At 42.6% G+C, this 21,195-nt stretch overlaps 1 protein-coding gene across 1 annotated transcript in view; it reads left to right on the top strand.

Annotated features, from left to right (window-relative positions):
* The window catches only part of ODAD2 (outer dynein arm docking complex subunit 2), a 206,664-nt gene that overhangs the window by 46,405 nt on the left and 139,064 nt on the right, over positions 1-21,195 (top strand). The window contains 4 exon segments of the mRNA XM_036337850.1: positions 9,489-9,635; positions 10,040-10,249; positions 17,630-17,872; positions 18,402-18,512. Coding sequence (XP_036193743.1) covers positions 9,489-9,635; positions 10,040-10,249; positions 17,630-17,872; positions 18,402-18,512 — 711 coding nt within the window.

The following is a 21,195-nucleotide window of genomic DNA, read 5'->3' as shown; positions in this document are numbered from 1 at the left end:
AAAGAGTAAAATTGCTACCAAAGAAAATATAATGCAAGGGTAGCAGTCAAGAAGGCCCTCGATCATGCACAGCTGAGAATGTCAGGACAGTACATTCTTCTTCAGGGAGCTGGGCCTGTAGTGGAGAGACTCTCTTGACTTGAATGAGGCATGACATGCTGTCTGACATCTGCTTTCCAGTCATGCTTGAGTCTGAAGCCACTGCCTACAGAACTCTCTATCTGAAGCTTTTGGTTTGCAGTTTCAGGCTTTTAATGTAGGAACCCAGCTCTGTTCCTTCAGGTACCCTAGGGGAACTTTCTGTTCCCTTTTAACCATTTAAAATCAGAAAAAGAGCCTTGTTTGATGAATTGTTTTTCTTATTTGCTTTGTGTTTTTTTTTCTACATTATTTTCTTTAATATAATTATGGTTAGCATTTAGATTCTTCTTTATGGTTTACAAAATATCTGTCTTTTGTTTTTCTAAAAGAGGCACCAGAAGTGCTAGTGTGTGGTGGTCCTGTGCTCACAAATAACGGGATTTATGAAACTGACAATAGTATATAGAGGATTTATTATTTTATGTTTCAAAACCAACTTGATGGGAAACTTGGTGGTGTTAAAATTTCTGTTGATATTGAGAAAAGGACATAAGAGCTGCAAGAACAAAACTTATTAATTTAAATGTAAACAATAAAATTAAGGCTCTTGTCATGCTAAACTTAATTTTGGATATAGAGGACAGCCTAGATTACCCAGAAGGAAAGTATTATAAAAATGTAAATAGTTCAGTGGTGTCACCACAGGATAGTAGTTCATAGAACATTTTTAACAATAGAGAGATAATTTTTTGGAAAGGACTGAGAGGAAAGGTTAAACTTTTCAACTTCACTTTTGATGATTGCCCCCTAGTAATGCCATTTCAGTTTCTTATTTAAAAAGTAAAATATTGTGTTGAATTAATGAAAGAATTTGTGTTTGTGCATGTGTGTGATATGGAGGGGGCTGGGCAGCTTGAATATAATTTTCATTTTTTTTGCTAAGTCCATACGTTACATATATCTCTCTATATAAAACCCTAATATGCAAATAGACCGAACGGTGGAACAACCGGTTGCTATGACGTGCGCTGACCACCAGGGGGCTTGCATGGAACATGGCAGGCATCAGCCGCAGCGGGATGTTGGAGCAGGTCAGCGGGGGTGCCAGACCAAGGCGGGGCACCAGTTGCTGTCATCAGGGTGAGCCTGTGGTGGTTACTGAAAATTCTTTGCTCCTGCGCACCATGGTCCTGCCCAGCACCCGCACCAGCTGCCAGCACCAGCCCTGCTTGCACCCACTACTGGTGCCGAAGCTGCTGCTCACACCCACTGCCAGCACCTGGTGCTGGCCCAATCACTCGGTGCTGTCAGCGATGCGAGTGGTGGTTGCCAGCCCCAATCGCCCCTCAGGGCTTCTCCACCTCCCCCTGCTCCTGAGGAGTGATCAGGGACAACAGCCACCTCTCACACCCACTGCCAGAGATGGCCCCACTTGCACCTGCAGCCGGCACCAGAGCTGCAGTTTTCACACACTGCCAGTGCCCGGTGCTGATCCTGATCACTCGGCACCGTCAGTGGGTGTGAGTGGCGGCTGCCAGCTCCAATTGCCCCTGAGGGCTTCTCCACCTCCCCCTGCTCCTGAGGGGTGATGGGGCAGCAGTTGCCACTCGCACCCACTGACAGCACTGGCCGCACTTGTACCTGCTGCTGGCACCGGCCCCAATCACTCCGCGTGATCAGAAGGTGCGAGTGGGGCTGGCGCTGTCAGCGTGTGGGAGCAGCAGCAATGGGAGCGGGCCTGCCAGCAGAGACAGAACCGGATGCCATGGCGGGAGAGGCTGGGTGGGAGCATAGAGGATGGGCTGAGACCTGCCCCTGTGCCCACCACAGTCTCGTGGCCCACAGTTCCTTTCAAGGTGCACAAATTCATGCACTGGGCCCCTAAAAAAGAATATATATATATACTAGAGGCCCGGTGCACAAAAATTTGTGCACTCAGGGGGGAGGGGGGGGTCCTTCAGCCTGACCTGTGCCCTCTCGCAGTCTGGGACCCCTTGGGAGATAATGCCCTGCTGGCTTAGGCCTGCTCCCGCTCCCGGGTGGCAGAGGGCAGGCCCAATCCCTAGGTACAGTCCCTGGTCGGGCTCAGAGCAGGGCCGACTGGGGAGTTGGGGCGCCACCCCCTGTCATGAACAGAGCAGGGCGGATTGGGAGGTTGCAATGCCACCCTCAGTCACGCTCAGGGTAGGGCCGATTGGGGGATTGGGGCACCGCCCCCTGTCACACACAGAGCAGGTCGGATCAAGGGGTTGGGGCACCGCCCTCTATCACCCACAGAGCAGGGCCGATCAGGGGGTTGGGGCGCCACCACTCTCACACTCAGGGCAGGGCCAATGGGGAGGTTATGGCTCTACCCTGTCACACACAGAGCAGGGCCTGTGTGTGGGGGGGTGGGGCACCGCACCCTGTTACACACAGAGCAGGGCCGATCAGGGGGTTGGGGCGCCGCACCCTGTCACACACAGAGCCGCTGGTCAATCAGGGGGTTGGGGAGCTCCCCTGTATCAGGCACAGAGCAGGGCTGATCAGGAGATTGGGGCGCCTTCCCCTGTCATGAACAGAGCAGGGTGGATAGGGAGGTTGTGGCCCCACCCTCTGTCACACACAGAGCCGCAGGGCGATCAGGGGGTTTGGGCGCTGCCCCCTGTCACGCTGATCCTGGTGCTGGGAGGCATATTACCCTTTTACTATATAGGATAGAGGCCTGGTGCATGGGTGGGGCTGGCTGGTTTGCCCTGAAGGGTGTCCTGGATCAGGGTAGGGGTCCCCACTGGGGTGCCTGGCCAGCCTGGATGAGGGGATGATGGCTGTTTGCAGCTGGTCACACACCCTTCAGGGTGGGGGTCCCCACTGGGGTTCCTGGACAGTCTGGGTGAGGGGCTGAGGGCTGAAGCTCCCAACTGCTCCTATTTTTCTTTTTCTTTTTATTCTGGGCCAGCTTTAGCTCTGGCTCCAGCTCTGAGGCCTCTGCTGCTGAAAACAGGTATCTGGTTTGTTTGGGTTCTATAATCAAAACAATGTATAACTCCAGCTCTGAGATCCCGGCTCGCTGAAAGCAGGTTTCTGGGGTTTTGTTTAGCTTCTATATTTGTTACAATGTTTCAAACTGCAGGCTCAGAGGACGACAAGGCAGGCAGGGAACGTTGGTTTACTCCGTCACTGAAGCAAGCAAGTCTCATATTAGTTTCAAGCTGCCTGGCTGCCAGCCGCCATCTTGGCTGGCAGTTAATTTGCATATCGCCCTGATTAGCCAATGGGAAGGGTAGCGGTCGTATGCCAATTACCATGTTTCTCTTTTATTAGATGGGATATATATATATATCCTTTACAACCGAACAACTGGAATGACCGGTTGCTATGATGCACACTGACCACCAGGGGGAAGATGCTCAATGCTGGAGCTTCCCCCTGCTTGTTAGTGCACTCCCACAGCCAACCTCCCTTGGCTGGCTAGCCTCCCGTGGTCCCTCCCCTTGGCTGGCCAACATCCTGTGATCCCTCCCCCTGGCCAGTAGGCCCCGATCACCTGATCAGGGCCAGGCTCTGGGCTGGGATGGGGAACCAGGGGTGGGTGGCATGCTCTTTTAACTTCGTCCCACAAATGCTCATTTGGATTGAGATCTGGTGATTGTGGGGGCCACCTAAGTAAGGTAAAGTCTCCCTCATGTTCTTGAAATCACTCATGCACAATAGGAGCACCATGGCATGGTGCATTGTCTTGTTGGAAGAAGTCATCTCCATTGGGATATGCCATCAACATGACAGGATGAACTTGATCAGCAATGATACTTTGTTGTGCTATTCACACGTTGTTCCACATGAATTTAAGGGCCCAAATCATGCCAGGAAAACATGCCCCAAACCATAACACTGCCCCCACCAGCTTGAAAGGTTGTACTCATGCATGTGGGGTGCATGCTTTCATGCTGTTTCCACCAAATTCTCACTCTGCCATCTGCATGATGCAACTGGAAACCTGATTCATCAGACCACATGACTTTTTCCAATGCTCGACTGTCCAATCCTGTGTTCCTGTGCGAACTGGAGACATTTTTTCTTGGTATCTGCAGAGAGCAAAGGTGTTTGAACAGGCCTTCAGCTTCCATATCCCATATAATGCAGTGTATGGCTTATTTGTCTATAAACGTCAGGTGGTCATGTGAAGCTTTGTCTTTTTCTCTTTCAGCTACCCATTACATTATCACCAGTTATTAATAGAATTGCATATAAAAAATAAACTAGCAATAAATGCATACCTATCAGTAATCACTTTAAATGTACATGGCTTTAATGCTCCAATCAAAAGACACAAGGTAGTTGAATGAATAAGAAAACAAGACCCATATATATGCTGTCTACAAGAGACCCACCTCAGACTGAAAAGTACACATGGACTAAAAGTAAAGGGATGGAAAAAGATATTTCATGGAAATGGAAATGAAAAAAAAAAAAAGCTGTGGTAGCAATATTTTGTCAGACAAAATAGACTTTAAAACCAAGGCTATAGTAAGAGACAAAGAAGGACTCTATATAATGATAAAGGGATTATTCCAAAAAGAGGATATAACCCTTGTAAACACTCATGCAGCCAACATAGCACCTAAATATGTAAAGCAAATTTTGATGGACATAAAGGGAGAGATTGACAGTAAGAGTGTCATAGTAGTGGATTTTAACACCCCATTGACATCAATGGATAGATCTTCCAACAGAAAATCAGCAAGGAAACAATGACCTTAAATGATACACTAGGTCAGATAGATTTAACTGATACCTTCAGAGCATTTCACCCCAAAGCAGCAGAGTATACTCTGCTTCTTTCCAAGTGTAATGGAACATTTTCTAGATAGACCAATGATAGGACACAAAAGAAGTCTCAATAATTTTAAGAATATTGAAATTATATCGAGCATCTTTTCTGACCACAATGTTATGAAACTTGAAACCAAAACAAGAAAACAATACCCCAAAAAACACACGAAGACATGGAGGCTAACTAAATAACATGCTACTAAATAATAAATGGATTGCCAAAACAGGTTTGGCTCAGTGGATAGAGCGTCGGCCTGCGGACTGAGAGGTCCCAGGTTCGATTCTGGTCAAGGGCATGTACCTGGGTTGCGGGCACATCCCCAGTGGGAAATGTGCAGGAGGCAGCTGATCGATGTTTCTCTCTCATCGATGTTTCTAACTCTATCTCTCTCCCTTCCTCTCTGTAAAAAATCAATAAAATATATTTTAAAAAAAATAAATGGATTAACAATGAATCAAGGAAGAAATCAAGAGATTCTTTGAAACAAATGAGAATGAAACACAACAACCAAAAATCTATGGGACACAACAAAAGCAGTCCTTAGAGGGAATTTATAACATCACAGGCCTATCTCAAAAAACAAGAAAAATATCAAATAAAAAATGTAACTTTATGCTTAAAGGAACTTGAAAAAAGAATAAGAAACAAAGCCCAAAATGAGTAGAAGGCAGTAAGTAATAAAGATCAGAGCAGAAATAAATGAAATAGTCTAAAAAAAAAACAAACCACCACATAAAAAAGGTTAAAGAGACCAAGAGCTGGTTCTATGAAATGATAAACAAGATTGACAAACCAGACTCACCAAGGAAAAAAGAGAGATAAAATAAAATAATGAAGGAGGAGCAATAATAACTGATGCCAAAGAAATACAAAGGATTGTAAGAAAATATGAACAACTATATGCCAACATATTGTACAATCTGGACAAAATTGATTAAATCTTAGAAACATACAATCTTCCAAAACTGAATCAGGAAGATTCAGAGAATATAATTAAACAAATGACAACTAGTGAAATTGAATTAATAATCAAAAACTCCCAACAAACAAAAGTCCTGGACCAAATGGATTCATAGGTGAATTTTGCTCAACACCCAAAGAAGAACTAATACCTATCCTCAAATTGTTCCAAAACATTCAAGAGGAGGGAAGACTCCCAAGCTTATTTTACAAGTCCAGCATTATCCTAATTTCAAAACCAGACAAAGACATGACAAAGAAAGAAAATTACAGGCCAATATTTCTAATGAACATATATGCTAAGATTCTCAACAAAATATTAACAAACCAGATCCAGTAATACATTAAAAAGATCATACACCATGATCAAGTGGGATTTATTCTAGGGGTGCAAGGTTGGTTCAATAGCCACAAATCAATAAATGTGATACACCACATAAATAAAATGAAGGATAAATATCACATGATCATATCAATAGATGTATAAAAAGCATTTGATAAAAGCCAGCACCCATTTATGATAAAAACTCTCAGCAAACTGGGAATAGAAAGAATATACCTCAATGTCATAAAGGCCATATGTAACAAACCTACAGCCAACATACTCAGTGGGGAAAAACTACAAATGTTTTCCTTAAGATTGTGGATAAGACATGGATGTCTGCCTTCTTAACTCTTATTTAACATAGTGCTGGAAGTCCCAGTCACAGCAGCCACACAAGGAGAAATAAAAGGCATCCAAATTGGAAAGGAGGAAGTGAAACTGTCATTATTTGCAGATGACATGATCTGTATATAAAAAATCCTAAAAATTCTACCAATAAACTACTACAACTGATAAATGAATTTAGCAATGTAGCAGTATACAAAATAAATATCCAGAAATTGGTTGCATATTTATACACCAATAATGAACTATCAGAAAGGGAAACTAATAAAACAATCCCATTCACAATTGCTTCAAAAATAATAAAATACTTAGGAATGTATTTAACCAAGGATGTAAAAGACCTAGACTGGGGAAATTAAAAGGCACTGAAGAAGGAAATTTAAAAAGACACAAATAAGTGAAAGGCATCCATAAACAGGAAGAATTAATATCTTTAAAATGTCCATACTACCCAAAGCCATCTATAGATTCAACACAATTCCTACCAAGATACCAGTGGTATAATTCGCAGAACTAGAACAAATATCCTAAAAATTTATATGGAACCACTAAAGAGCCCAAATAGTCATAGCAATCTTGAAAAAGAAAAACAAAATTGGAGGTATCACAGTACCTTATATCAAGCTATAGTACAAGGCCATAGTAGTCAAAACTGTATGGTACTGGTATAAAAACAGACATATAGATCAACGGAACAGAATAGATAGCCCAGAAATCAACCCATACCTTTATGTCAACTGGTATTTGACAAAGGAGGCAAAAACATACAATGGGGTAAAGATAGTCTATTCAATAAATGGTATTGGGAAAATTGGACACACACACACACACACACACACACACACAAAGAAACTAGAGTACTTTCTTACATCCTACACAAAAATAAACTTAAAATGGATAAAAGACTTAAATGTTAGACTCAAAACCATAAAAATCTTAGAAGAAAGCATTTCTTGTAGCAATATTTTATTTTATATATATCTCTTTGGGGAAGGGAAACAAAAAATAAATTTAAAATTATTAATTTTAATCAAACTAAAAAGTTTTTGCAGAGCAAAGGAAGCCATCAACAAATAAAAAGGAGAACGCACTGAATGGGAGAACATATTTGCCAATGACATGGTATCTGATAGGTTAATATCCAAACTTTATAATTTATGAAACTCAGCACCAAAAAACAAACTATCCAATTTAAAAATGTACAAAGGACCTGAATAAACATTTTTCTGAACAGAACACACAGATAGATGTCCAATAGACATACGAAAAGATCCTCAATGTTACTAATCATCAGAGAAATGAAAATTAAAACCACAATGAGGTATCATCTCACACCTGTCAGAATGGTTATCATCAATAAGTCAACAAATAAGTGTTGGTGGGGATGTGGAGAAAAGGGAATCCTTGTGCATTGTTGGTTGGAATACAGTGGCTTTCCACTGTGGAAAGCAGTATGGAGTTACCTCAAAAATTAATTATGGATCCAGCAATTCCACTTCTGGGAATATATCCCAAGAAACCTGAAATACTAATTTGAAGAACATATGTAAACCTTTGTTCATTGCAGCGCTATTTACAATAGCCAAGATTTGGAAGCAGCCCGTGTCCATCAATAGATGAGTGGATAAAAAAGCTGGTTACATTTACACAATGGAATACTACTTGGCTGTAGAAAAGAAGGAAATCTTTCCCTTTGCGACAGCATGTATGGACCTGGAGAATATTATGCTAAGTGAAATAAGCCTGTATGAGGAAGATAAATATCACCTGATCTCACTTATATGTGGAACCTAAAGGACAAAATAAACTAACAAACAAAATAGAAACAGAGTAATAAAGAGAACAGCCTGCCAGCTGTCAGATGGGAGAGGTGCTGTAGGGAGAGGTGAAAAAGATGGAGGGATTAAGCAAAGCAAAATAAAACATAAACAAAACTCACAGACACACAGTATGGTGATTACCAGAGGGAAAGGGGGTTGGGGATGTCGAAGATGGTGCAGTAGTCAGCAAACTCATTAGTCAACAGAGCCAAATATCAACAGTACAACGATTGAAATTTCTTTTGAGAGCCAAATTTTTTAAACTTAAACTATATAAGTAAGTACATTCTTATGAACTTAATTAGGGTACTCCTAAGGCTTAGGAAGAGCCACACTCAAGGGGCCAAAGAGCCGCATGTGGCTTGCGAGCCGCAGTTTGCTGACCACGTCTATAGGCAATACTACCCTCTACTTACCATACATAAATCATTAGCTACAAAAAGTACAAATGGGTGATAAATGATGATAGAAGGAGACTTGACTTGAGGTGGTGAACACACAATACAATATAAGATGATATATTATAGAGTTGTATACCTGAAACCTATTAATTGTATTAACCAATGTCACCTAATAAATTCAATTTTTAAAAAATTGCTACCTCTTTCACAACCCTACTGCCCTTACTGTACCTTCTTTTGTTCTCAATATGGATTGTTGTACTGTCTCCCACATGGTTTCCCTTTCTCCATGTTTTCCCAGTTGTAAGAATGTACACACATATATAAGGCCATATGCATATTTGTAAGAATAATTTTCAGACATGGTTTGCATAGCAGAGTATACTGTTGAGAACTACAGGAACCGCCTGTTACTTCTGCATAAAACTTACATTCCTTAGTCGCTCTCTCAAGGTTTGCCCTTTGCATATTGAATACACTAATACCACCTAATGTTGTAGCTGTTTAAAACACACAGACCACCTTTAAATGTTGATGCTTAATTGGAATAATGTTTTAAAACACTGAACAGCTTTTTTTGTGCTTTAGCTCTGCATGGTTCATTTAACACATTATAACCTGCTCAGAGACTTTTAAAAAAAGTAATGTGCCATGTGTATGGGAGACATGTTTCCCCGTTCATGGATCATAACTGTGTAGAGAATGATCTTATTTAACCTTTCTGTGGCATGGTGTTTTCACAGGGAGGAAATCAGACAGCTACAGTGATTGCATTGTGTTCAATGAAGGATTTCAACTTAGCGCAAGAGACCTGCCAGTTGGCAATCAGGGATGTTGGAGGCCTTGAAGTTTTAATCAATTTACTTGATACAGATGAAGTCAAATGTAAGGTGAGTGGCTTTGTTACAATGGATGAGGAACCTTTTTTATACCTTCTCATGGGTCTCTTCTTAGTGCTAGGTGTCTGCTACTCCTACTGCCTGGTTCTTCCTTATCTGCTATTATTACTGCTAAGGTAATTTGCTACTTCTACTGTTGGCTGCTCTTCTCATCTCTCTGCTTTTCTTTTTTCTATCTGGTTCTTTTCATTAGTGTCTGCTTTTTAAATGATGAGTGTTTGTTTATATAATTAAAGGGAAATATATAGGCTATGTGTAACACCTAGAAATAGAAATTTTTTTCTCTAAAAACTTAATTGGGGAAGGATTTTTGGTAGGCTTGGAATTTTAAAAAATATAGCACTGGTTCTGTATTAAGCACACATTCATCTATAACCTTTTTTTTTCTCATTTAGATTGGTTCATTAAAAATCCTGAAGGAAATCAGTCATAATCCTCAAATCAGACGTAATATTGTTGACCTTGGGGGCTTACCAATTATGGTTAATATACTTGATTCTCCACATAAGAGTCTGAAATGTTTGGCAGCTGAGACAATTGCGAATGTTGCCAAGTTTAGAAGAGCCAGGTGGGCAGTGAGACACCATGGGGGCATCACTAAACTGGTGAGTACCACTGACGTCAGCAGCAGCAGCACAGCAGCTGGCATGGAAATGTCAGCTCCAAGCTGTCCTTTCTAGCCACTCCCGAACATTAGATAACCACAGGGCATGTTCTGAGAATCTTCTTTGGATACACCAAGTCCTTGAAAATTATTTTTGTGTATTTATATTAGCAAGTGGCAAAACACATGTTCCACCTTACTTTGCAAAGAAATACAAATTTTAAAAATCGTCGTAGTTCTCACCTATCACATTCATAGGGATACATTCATGTCTGTGTGCAGTGTTGGTGAGGGGTGGTGAAAGCCTGTGCAGTAGAAAGCAGTCTGGTAGCCTTCCCTCCAATGTGGTGATATCACCATGAAGATTGTCCCCAAGGTGACAGTTAGAGGCTCATCTTATTGTTACACATAAGAGTGCCAACTGAAAACACTTGTTTTGCAATATGAGATTAATAAAATAATTTGCAGTATATCCATAAGAAATGCCTATTTGAAGCTCTATCAGTGGTGTATTTTATTTACTTATTTTTTATTGTTTAAAGTATTACACGTAGTAGTAAATATATCTCCTTTTTTTTTTTCCCATTGACCTTCCCCCAGCCTCCCCTACCCTCTTCACATGCCCTCATCCCACCCCCGCCCAGTGTCTTGTGTCCATTGGTTGTGCTTATATGCATGCATACAAGTCCTTCGGTTGACCTCTTTCCCCCACTCCCCAACACTCCTCAGCCTTCCCGCTGTAATTTGACAGTCTGTTGGATGCTTTACTGCCTCTGTATCTATCTTTTTGTTCATCATGTTATAATGTTCTTTATTTTCCATAAATGAGTGAGATCATGTGGTATTTTTCTTTCATTGCCTGGCTTATTTCACTTAGCATAATGCTCTCCAGTTCCATCCATGCTGCTGCAAATGGTAAGAATTCCTTCTTTTTTTACAGCAGCGTAGTATTCCATTGTGTAGATGTACCATAGTTTTCTAATCCACTCATCTGCTGAGTGGATTAGAAATGGGGCATTTAGGCTGTTTCCAGATCTTAGCTATGGTGAATTGTGCTGCTATGAACACAGGGGTGCATATATCCCTTCTGATTGGTGTTTCTAGTTTCTTGGGATATATTCCTAGAAGTGGGATCACTGGGTCAAATGGGAGTTCCATTTTTAGTTTTATGAGGAAATTCCATACTCTTCTCCACAGTGGCTGTACCAGTCTGCATTCCCACCAGCAGTGCAAGAGGGTTCCTTTTTCTCCGCATCCTCTCCAGCACTTGTTGTTTGTTGATTTGTTGATGATTGCCATCTGACAGGTGTGAGATGGTACCACATTGTCGCTTTGATTTGCATCTCTTGAATAATTAGTGACTTTGAACATGTTCTCATATGTCTCTTGGCCTTCCTTCTGTCTTCTTTCGAAAAGTATCTATTTAGGTTCGTTGCCCATTTTTTTATTGGATCATTTATCTTCCTTTTATTAAGTTGTGTGAGTTCCCTGTAAATGTTATCAGTGGTGTATTTTAGATGTTTATTTAGGAACAAAGGATAAATGAATATTTAATGTAATATAAGATCATAACAGGATTAAAAAAATGGTACCTCTCATCCAATTTTTAAAGGTCTACCTAAAAATTATAGAAAAGACACTTGAAATAAACACAGAAAATTGTTGACAGGAGTTTTCTATGAAATGATTACCAAATTTTCTTCCTATTTTCAAATACATGTCAGTTTGTTATAGAAGTACTAGAGACTCATTGCACGAAGATTCCTGCAATATGCCTTCCTTCCCCTGGCTGCTGGCACCGGTTTTCTTCCGGCACCTGGGACCCAGGCCGTTGGGCCTGCCGCAGCGAGGCTTGGCTTCTCCGCTGCGGCTTCAGCAGTGAGGCTTGGCTTCTCCACTCTGGCTGCAGCGGAGAAGCCAAGCCTCTTCAGTCTTCAGTTGCCTTCAGTCTTTGCTCTGCGCCTGCATATGCAAATTAACCACCATCTTTGTTTGGTTAAGTTGCATACTCATCCTGATTGGCTGGTGGGTGTAGCGGAGTGACAACAATTTGCATGTTTCTCTTTTCTTAGTGTAGATTACTTTTATAATAAAAACTAGAGGCCCAGTAAACAAAAATTTGTGCACTGGGGGGGTGGTCCCTCAGCCCGGCCTGTGCCCTCTCACAGTCTGGAACCCCTTGGGGGATGACCACTTGCTGGCTTAGGCCTGCTCCCCGGGGGATTGGGCCTAAGATGGCAATCAGACACCCCTCTGGCAGCCTGGCAACCTTCAGGGGGTGTCCACTTGCCAGCAGGGAGCAGACCTAAGCTGCAGTCAGACATCCTTAGCACTGCTGAAGAGGCAGGAGAGTCTCTCACCACCACCGCTGTACTGGCAGCCATCAGCCTGGCTTGTGGCTGAGCAGAGCTCCCCCATGTGGGAGCGACTGACCACCAGAGGGCAGCTCCTGCATTGAGCATCTGCCCCCTGGTGGTCAGGGTGTGTCATAGTGACCAGTCATTCCCAGTCTTTCTGCTGTTAGGGTCAATTTGCATATTACCCTATTATTATATAGGATAGAGGTCTGGTGCATGGGTGGGGGCCAGCTGGTTTGCCCTGAAGGCTGTCCCAGATCAGGGTGGGGGTCCCGCTTGGGTGCCAGCCAGCCTCGGTGAGGGGCTGATGGCTGTTTGCAGCTAGTCACACTCCCTTCAGTGTGGAGGTGCCACTGGGGTGCCTGGCCAGCTTGGATGAGGGGCTGATGGCTGTTTTCAAGCTGGCCACACCCCCTTTAGGGTGGGGGTCCCCACTGGGGTGCCTGGTCATTCTGGGTGAGGGGCTGAGGGCCGTTTTCAGGCTGGCCGGGACTGAAGCTCCCAGCCTCTCCTTTTTCTTTTTTCTTTTTTTTTTCTAGGATTTATTTACCTTCTATAATTGAAACATTGTTGCCATCACTGGCGCTCCCAGCTCTGAGGCTGTGGCCAGCTAAAAGCAGGTATCTGGGGTTTGTTTAGCTTCTATAATTGAAACATTGTTGCTTTCAGGCTCAGAGCCGGGCCACGGCAGGCCGGGAACCTTGGCTTCCTCCATCACTGGAGCAAGCAAGCCTCCTGCTTGCTTCAGCTGCGTGGCTGCTGGCCGCCATCTTGGTTGGCAGTTAATTTGCATATCACCCTGATTAGCCAATGGGAAGCGTAGCGGAGGTACGGCTAATTACCCTTTTTGTCTTTTATTAGATAGGATGATTATTTCAACAACTGTCACTGAAAGATAAAGGTTATCATTCTGCGCAATACCTTTGCCGTGACAGGAAGACCTTAATAAAGTGCAATATGGAAATGCATTTCCACCCTCCTTAGGAATTATCAACAGATCTCATGTCTCCCCCACAGCTTGTATTCATCACTTCTGTAGTTTAACTTCCTTAAGATGAGAGCCAAATCTTATATATTTTAGTGTCACCCATAGCACTTAGTCCCATACCTTACACATACAAAGGGGTAATAATTATATATTGAGTTAATGTGGATTTAATGTGAATATATGCACAGTGAAAAGTGTTCTGAAATTTACTAAAAGAGATTCTGTGTTTTATTTGTAATCTCTAGAGTACTATAAATTATAATTTTTTGCTTCAGAAATAAGTGGACTTATGAATGGATAGATGGATGAATAGATGTCTAGCTATGTGATAAATATGACAGAATGTTTATTAGAGAACCTAGATGATGGATATATGGATGTTGTACAGTTGCTTTACAATTTTTTCATTCTTTGTGTATGTTTGAAAATTTCCATAATAAAATCTTGGGGAAGTGGCAATTATTACTATGATTATCATTATTCTACTTAACTAATGAAATTAAATGGCAGGCTGATGTGGCTTTCCACTGACACTACTCTCATTGAATTGTCAGAAACTGTAGACTAAAACTAAAATATGTTTTTTATGGGAGTCTTATACATCACATTTTGGGGCCTGAAATTTGAACAGTGGCACTAATCTAGTCAAGATAATGACATACAATTTAATTTTAAATAATAGCTAAGTAGGTACAGGAAAAAACAATGATGAATAGGCTAATAATAAACTTGCAATTACTGTGTTGAAAACACATCTGGGAAGGACTAGAATTGGGGGTCCACTTTTGGTTTGACAGCTATGGGTGTAGAGGATGGAGTCCCCAACTAAAACTGGAAATGAGGGAGATCACTAATGCAGAGATGGAACTGTAGGCTGGTTATGGCATCCCAGCAAGAGAACTGAGGTCAAGAGCAGACAGGCCACAGTGGGTTTAATAACATAGGTCAGGCTCTGGAGAGGCACACGTGATAGAAGACTATGCAGAAGAGTCTGAGTAAGCAGGAAGAATGCATCAGGCCTGGACATATTGCAGGATTTAATGCTGTTAGCACTGTGGCTTATTTTCATGTTCCTCTGTATATATAGCACACTTGGCCCTTTCCGTGAAAACCATTTTAATCATTTATTGAATTGTGTGTCAAATACAGATCTAGGTGGTGGAATTATGAATATAAATAAAGGTATTTTCCTGACCAAAGTCATGTCATGCTTTCATTGTGGTGGGACAGAGGAGATATAGGCAAAAATATAAGTAGAGGGTGAGTATTAGGTATTTCAATGAAGTCAGTACTGGGAATAGAGGAGGAACAAAGGAGGGGCTAATCAATTGACTCTATTTGGAAGAGGAAGGTCAAGAAAGGCTGGAGAGGAGATATTGCCTTTGCTGAGTCTTGGAAGGTGAGTAGGTATTTGTCAGGCAGACACACCAGGAAAGATGAAGTTGTGTTGATAAAGGCCCAGAGCTGGAAACAACATTGAATGCTTGGAAACCACAAGTGGCTTAATGAGGCCAGTCCTAGGGTGAGAAGGGCTGTGTGGTAAGAGGTGAAGTTGGATGACCAGTGAGAGATGAACACAGTGGACATCTCACAGGGTCTTATCCAATGAGCTACAAATCTTGAACTTTATATAGATAATGAGGAATACTTCTAATAGATAGAAACTTTTAAACTGTCTGCTATGTATTCAATACCACTATCTTAGAATTTCTACCCCACCTTGCTACCCTATCCCCAATAGATGCCTGAAAGCCATGTAAATATGCCTTACCCATGTCCTTCCTTGGCCTGTACTAATTAGACCAGTGATGGCGAACCTATGACATGTGTGTCAGAGGTGACATGCAAACTCATTTTTTTGGTTGATTTTTCTTTGTTAAATGGCATTTAAATATATAAAATAAATATCAAAAATATGTCTTTGTTTTACTATGGTTGCAAATATCAAAAAAATTCTATATGTGACACGGCACCAGAGTTAAGTTAGGGTTTTTCAAAATGCTGACACGCCGAGCTCAAAAGGTTCACCATCACTGAATTAGACCATGGGTGTCCACCTGACTCATGCTGATTCTACCGTGAACTATCTCTCCCAGGAATTTAAAATTAGAAATCAGAGACTCTTCTTTTGGTGTTCTTGATTATGTGAGTAGTATCCCTGGAATTTGGTCTGCAGAGAGAGAAGAATGGAGTAGACATGAATATGATAAAGCCAGCTTTGGGAGGCCCTGTTTCACTTCTTTATGGGGCACCCTGCCATACTGCTGTATCCATATACTAGATGTACTGGTTAATAACGGCAGATTTTGTAATCAAAGGAAACACGATAATTTCCAGAGAAACATCAAAAGTGCTTCATTCAAAGTAATATTAATTGCTAGCTACACATTTCCCCCATCTTTCAAGTAATTTGTGGGTACCATCCCAATAAAACTTTTCTTGTTTTGAGGCAAACCATTCAGAGACCAAATTTTCCACTTCTTCGTACATTTTGAAGTGCTGCTCAGAAAGTGTGTGTGCCATAGATCAGGACAAGTGGTAATCTGAAGGAGCAAGGTCTGGTGAATACAGCGGGTGGGTTAATACTTCCCAGGGAAGATCTTTTAATGCGTCCTTAACTGATTTTGAAGTGTGTGATGGTGTATTATCATGAAGCAAAATTACTTTGCTGTGTCTTCTGGCCCATTCTGGTCATTTTATGATCAAAGCGTGGTTCAAATTGATGATTTATTGTCGGTAGCGATCAGTATTAATGGTTTCACCTGGTTTTAGAAGCTCATCATACACCACACCTTCCTGATCCCACCAAACACAGAGCACTGTCTTCTTTCTGAAGTGATTTGGCCTTACAGTCGATGTTGATGGTTGACCTGGATCAACCCATGATTTTGTGCATTTGGGATTCTGAAATTAAATTTACTTTTCATCGCTAGTCACAATTCGATGCAAAAAAGACTTTCATGCCATTGAAGCAAGATTTTACTGATGACTTTTTGGTTTTCCATTTGTCTTTCGTTCAGTTAATGTGGTACCCATTTTCCTTCCTTTAAAATCTTTCCCATTGCTTGTAATCGATTGAAAATGGTTTTCTGAGCAATGTTTAATCTTTCTGCAAGTTGTTTTTAAGTTTGACATGCATCTTCATCCAATACTTGTAATTGTTGGTCTTCAAACTTTTTCAGTTGACCTGGACGTTCTTTGTCTTTCACATCGAAATCATCACTTTTAAAGCATTTAAACCAGCATTCACAAGTATCTTGAGATGGAGCGTGTTCACCATAAGATTCCTGAAGTATATGATAACTTTTTCTTCAAAATAAGGAAATGAATTAAAACTTCCCTCAAATGCTATTTTTTGGCACAAAATTTCACATTTTTAAGTGTAAAAATATCTATGATGTTAACACCTTCAGAAAATTTGACATGAAGTTTTGAAGCTTGCTGTCAATACAACAAAATAGCATGCATGTCAAATTGCATATATATCAACATAGGTGTAACTCCATCTATTGAAAAAAATCCACTTTATTAACTGGTACACCTAGTAAACTGCCTGTCTTTAATGTCTTCAGTGACTTTGGTTATTGCAAAGCAAAGAGAGGGTCCTGGCAACTGTGCCATTTGTTTTGGGTTTTGGTAGTGCAGGTAGAGGGCTGTGTCTCATGGTTTTAACAGTGCGTAGGCCATTCACTTTTCATGGCTATAAGGAGTCTACTTTTCTGAGATAACAGGGCTGAGTACATGGTTTACAAATCTTACTAATGTAAATGTTAGAGCCATATTAAGAAAATACTGTCTTGGTGAGATTAAATTTCTTGTGGGAAGGAACTGTAAAAGCTCCCAAATCTGAAGGAAGGTGTTTTGAAAGGTTTTGTTGCTTTGCTTTCACTGACCGCTGTGTGGCATGAAAGTCAATTTTTAAAAATATTCTTATTTTTGATGAAGGAAAGTTTGGTAGCAACCCTGTACCTATTATGGGATGCATTAAGTTTTATTGGAAAGATTCCCATCTACACTGTGTTTATCTATCTTTTAGGTCGCTCTACTCGACTGTGCACATAATTCTGCAGAACCTGCTCAGTCGAGTCTGTATGATGCCAGAGACGTGGAAGTGGCTCGCTGTGGGGCACTGGCACTATGGAGCTGCAGTAAGAGTTATGCGAATAAAGAAGCCATTCGTAAGGCTGGGGGCATTCCGTTGTTGGCTCGGTTGCTGAAGACGTCTCATGAAAACATGCTGATTCCGGTGGTGGGGACTTTACAAGAATGTGCATCAGAGGTATCTAGGCCTACTCTGCTTCCCTTGCTCTCATTTTCTATGTATTTTCATAGTTGAAAAACAATTTGTAAGGTTATCATGACTGCTAAGGATTTTTTTTTTCAAGAAGCCAGCATTCTATTAGAAAGAGAAGATCAAACTAGTAGAACATTAATTACATTGGTATTTGTGTGGTTCATTATTTTTAAATATGTTTTTATTGATTTTTGTTTTGTTTTGTTTTTATTGATTTTTAGAGAAAGAGGAAGGGAGAGGGAAAGAGAGAGGAAAACATCGATGTGAGAGAGAAACATCGATTGGCTGCCTCCCATATGGGTCACTGACAGGGGATGAAACCGTTAACTGGGTATGTGCCCTGACCGGATTTATTTTTGAAAATGTTGACTAAGTTCTCTTATTGTTATATCAATATGTTAACCTTGGACTTGTGTATTTGCTAAGAAAGTTTATTTAGTGTAATTATTAATTTTTAATAGATACTTATGTGCATACATTATATATACATAAATATTTAAATTCATATTACTAGGAAAACTACCGAGCTGCAATCAAAGCAGAAAGGATAATTGAAAATCTGGTAAAGAACCTAAATAGTGAGAATGAGCAGCTGCAGGAACACTGCGCCATGGCCATCTACCAGGTACAGTGGGCCCTGTGGACAGGCCTGTTCTTCTCCATGTTTCTAAGCATACGGTCTCATTCTCTGGGGATGGAACTCAGAAGCCTGCATATTTAACTAGAAACCCCAGGGATTTTCATGCCCAAGAGGTCTGAGAACCATTGTCCTATGCTAATGACAGATGCCTATATAGATCAGAGAGAAAGCTTCTCTAATATGTCTGATCATTTACAATTATACAAGACACTTGCATATCTTTACCAGCTAAAATTATTTACTTAGTGTAAAATAGCTAAATATGTATATAGTACCTTTATATTGATTTTCATTATATCCCACTCAAATACAGTGGTCTTGAGAAATTTGTCTCCTCCCAAGACAATATGGATGAATGAGTGCATGTGTGCATGTGTATTTCTGTTTTATTTATTTATTTATTAACTAGAGGCCCGGTGCACGAAATTCATGCATGGGGGGGATGTGTCCCTCAGCCCAGCCTGCACACTGTCCAATTTGGGACCCCTCGAGGGAGGTCCGACTGCCTGTTTAGGACCAATTATGAAACCAGGATCAGGCCTAAACAGGCAGTCGGACATCCCTCTCACAATCCAGGACTGCTGGCTCTCAACCGCTCACCTGCCTGCCTGCCTGATTGCCCCTAACCATTTCTGCCTACAGCCTGATCACCCCCTAACTGCTCCCCTGCCAGCCTGATTGACACCTAACTGCTCTCCCCTGCTGGCCCGGTCACCCCCAACTGCCCTCCCCTGCTGGCCATCTTGTGTCCACATGGGGGCAGCCATCTTTGACCACATGGGTGTGGCCATTTTGTTTGTTGGAGTGATGGTCAACTTGCATATTACTCTTTTATTAGCTAGGGTTTTAATCTTCATTATTTTTGGTGAGTTATACATTACATAGTACAGCAGGTCTTCAGATAACATCATTTCATTCAACATTATCTATCCTATATAATAAGAGAGAGATATGATAATTAGCCCTGATATGCTAATTAGTCATGACCAGTATGCAAATTGACCATCACTCCAACATATAAGATGGCTGCCCCCATGTGATCAAAGATGGCCACCCCTATGTGGACACAATTGGCCACCACAAGATGGCCTGCAGGGTAGGGTAGTTGTGGGGGATCAGGCCTGCAGGGGAGGGCAGTTGGGGGCAACCGGGCCATCAGGGGAGGGCAGTTGGGGGTGATAGGGTCAGCAAGGGAGCAGTTAGGTGTCAATCAGGCTGGCAGGAGAGTGGTTAGGGGGTGATCAGGCTGGCAGGCAGAAGTGGTTAGGGGTAATCAGGCAGGCAGGCGAGCAGTTGGGAGCCAGCAGCCCTGGATTGTGAGAGGGATGTCCAGCTGCCCATTTAGGCCCAATCCCTCGAGGGGTCCCAGATTGGAGAGGGTGCAGGCTGGGCTGAGGGACACCCCACATCAGTGCACAAATTTCATCCTATCTAATAATAGACAAACATGGTAATTAACCGTACCTCTGACACGCTTCCCATTGGCTAATCAGGGCGATGTGCAAATTAGCTGCCAACCAAGATGGCGGCCAGCAGACAGGCAGCTGAAGCGAACAGGAGGCTTGGTTGCTCCAGTGACAGAGGAAGCCAAGGTTCCCTGCCTGCCACAGCCGGGATCTGAGCTGCACTCTAAGAAACAATGTTGCAATTACAGAAGCTAAACAAACCCAGAAACCTGCTTTCAGCCGTCAGAGCTGGAGCGAGCAGGACCGCAACAGTGTTTCAATTATAGAACCCAAAAAACCCCAGATACCTGCTTTCAGCAGCCGAGGTCTCAGAGCTGAAGCCAGGTTTCAGAGCTAAAACCAGCTCTCAGCTCCAGTGACAGGTATAGAAGGTAAATAAATCCCAGAATAAAAAGAAAAAAGAAAAAAAGGATAGGTTGGGAGCTTCAGTTGCAGGCTAGGCCCACCTGAAAAAGGCCCTCAGCCCCTCATCCAGACTGGCCAGGCACCCCAGTGGGGACGCCCACCCTAAAAGGGATGCAGGCAGCCTGAAAACAGCCATCAGCCCCTCACCCATACTGGCCAGGCACCCCAGTGGGGACGCCCACCCTGAAGGCGGTGCGGGCAGCCTGAAAACAGCCCTCAGCCCCTCATCCAGACTGGCCAGGGACCCCAGTGGGAACGCCCACCCTGAAGGTGGTGCAGGCAGTCTGAAAACTGCCATCAGCCCCTCAGCCAGGCTGGCCAGGCACCCCAGTTGGGACCCCCACCCTGAAGGGGGTGTGACCAGCTGCAAACAGCCATCATCCCCTCACCCAGGCTGGCCAGGCACCCAAGCGGGATCCCCCACCCTGATCCGGGACACCATTCAGGGCAAACCAGCCAGTCCCCACCCATGCACCAGGCCTCTATCCTATATAGTAAAAGGGTAATATGCAAACTGACCCTAACAGCAGAAAGACTGGGAATGACTGGTCACTATGACACACACTGACCACCAGGGAGCAGACGCTGAATGCAGGAGCTGCCCTCTGGTGGTCAGTGTGCTCCCACATGGAGGAGCTCTGCTCAGCCACAAGCCAGGCTGATGGCTGCCAGTACAGCGGTGGTGGTGGGAGCCTCTCCTGCCTCCTCAGCAGCACTAAGGATGTCCGACTGCAGCTTATGTCTGCTCCCCGCTGGCAAGTGGACATTCCCCGAGGGCTGCCGGGCTGCCAGAGGGA

Source organism: Myotis myotis, unplaced genomic scaffold, assembly GCF_014108235.1.
Source record: "Myotis myotis isolate mMyoMyo1 unplaced genomic scaffold, mMyoMyo1.p scaffold_m19_p_1, whole genome shotgun sequence".
NCBI classification, from domain to species: domain Eukaryota; kingdom Metazoa; phylum Chordata; class Mammalia; order Chiroptera; family Vespertilionidae; genus Myotis; species Myotis myotis.
This window is presented reverse-complemented; position numbering and strand designations above follow the sequence as displayed.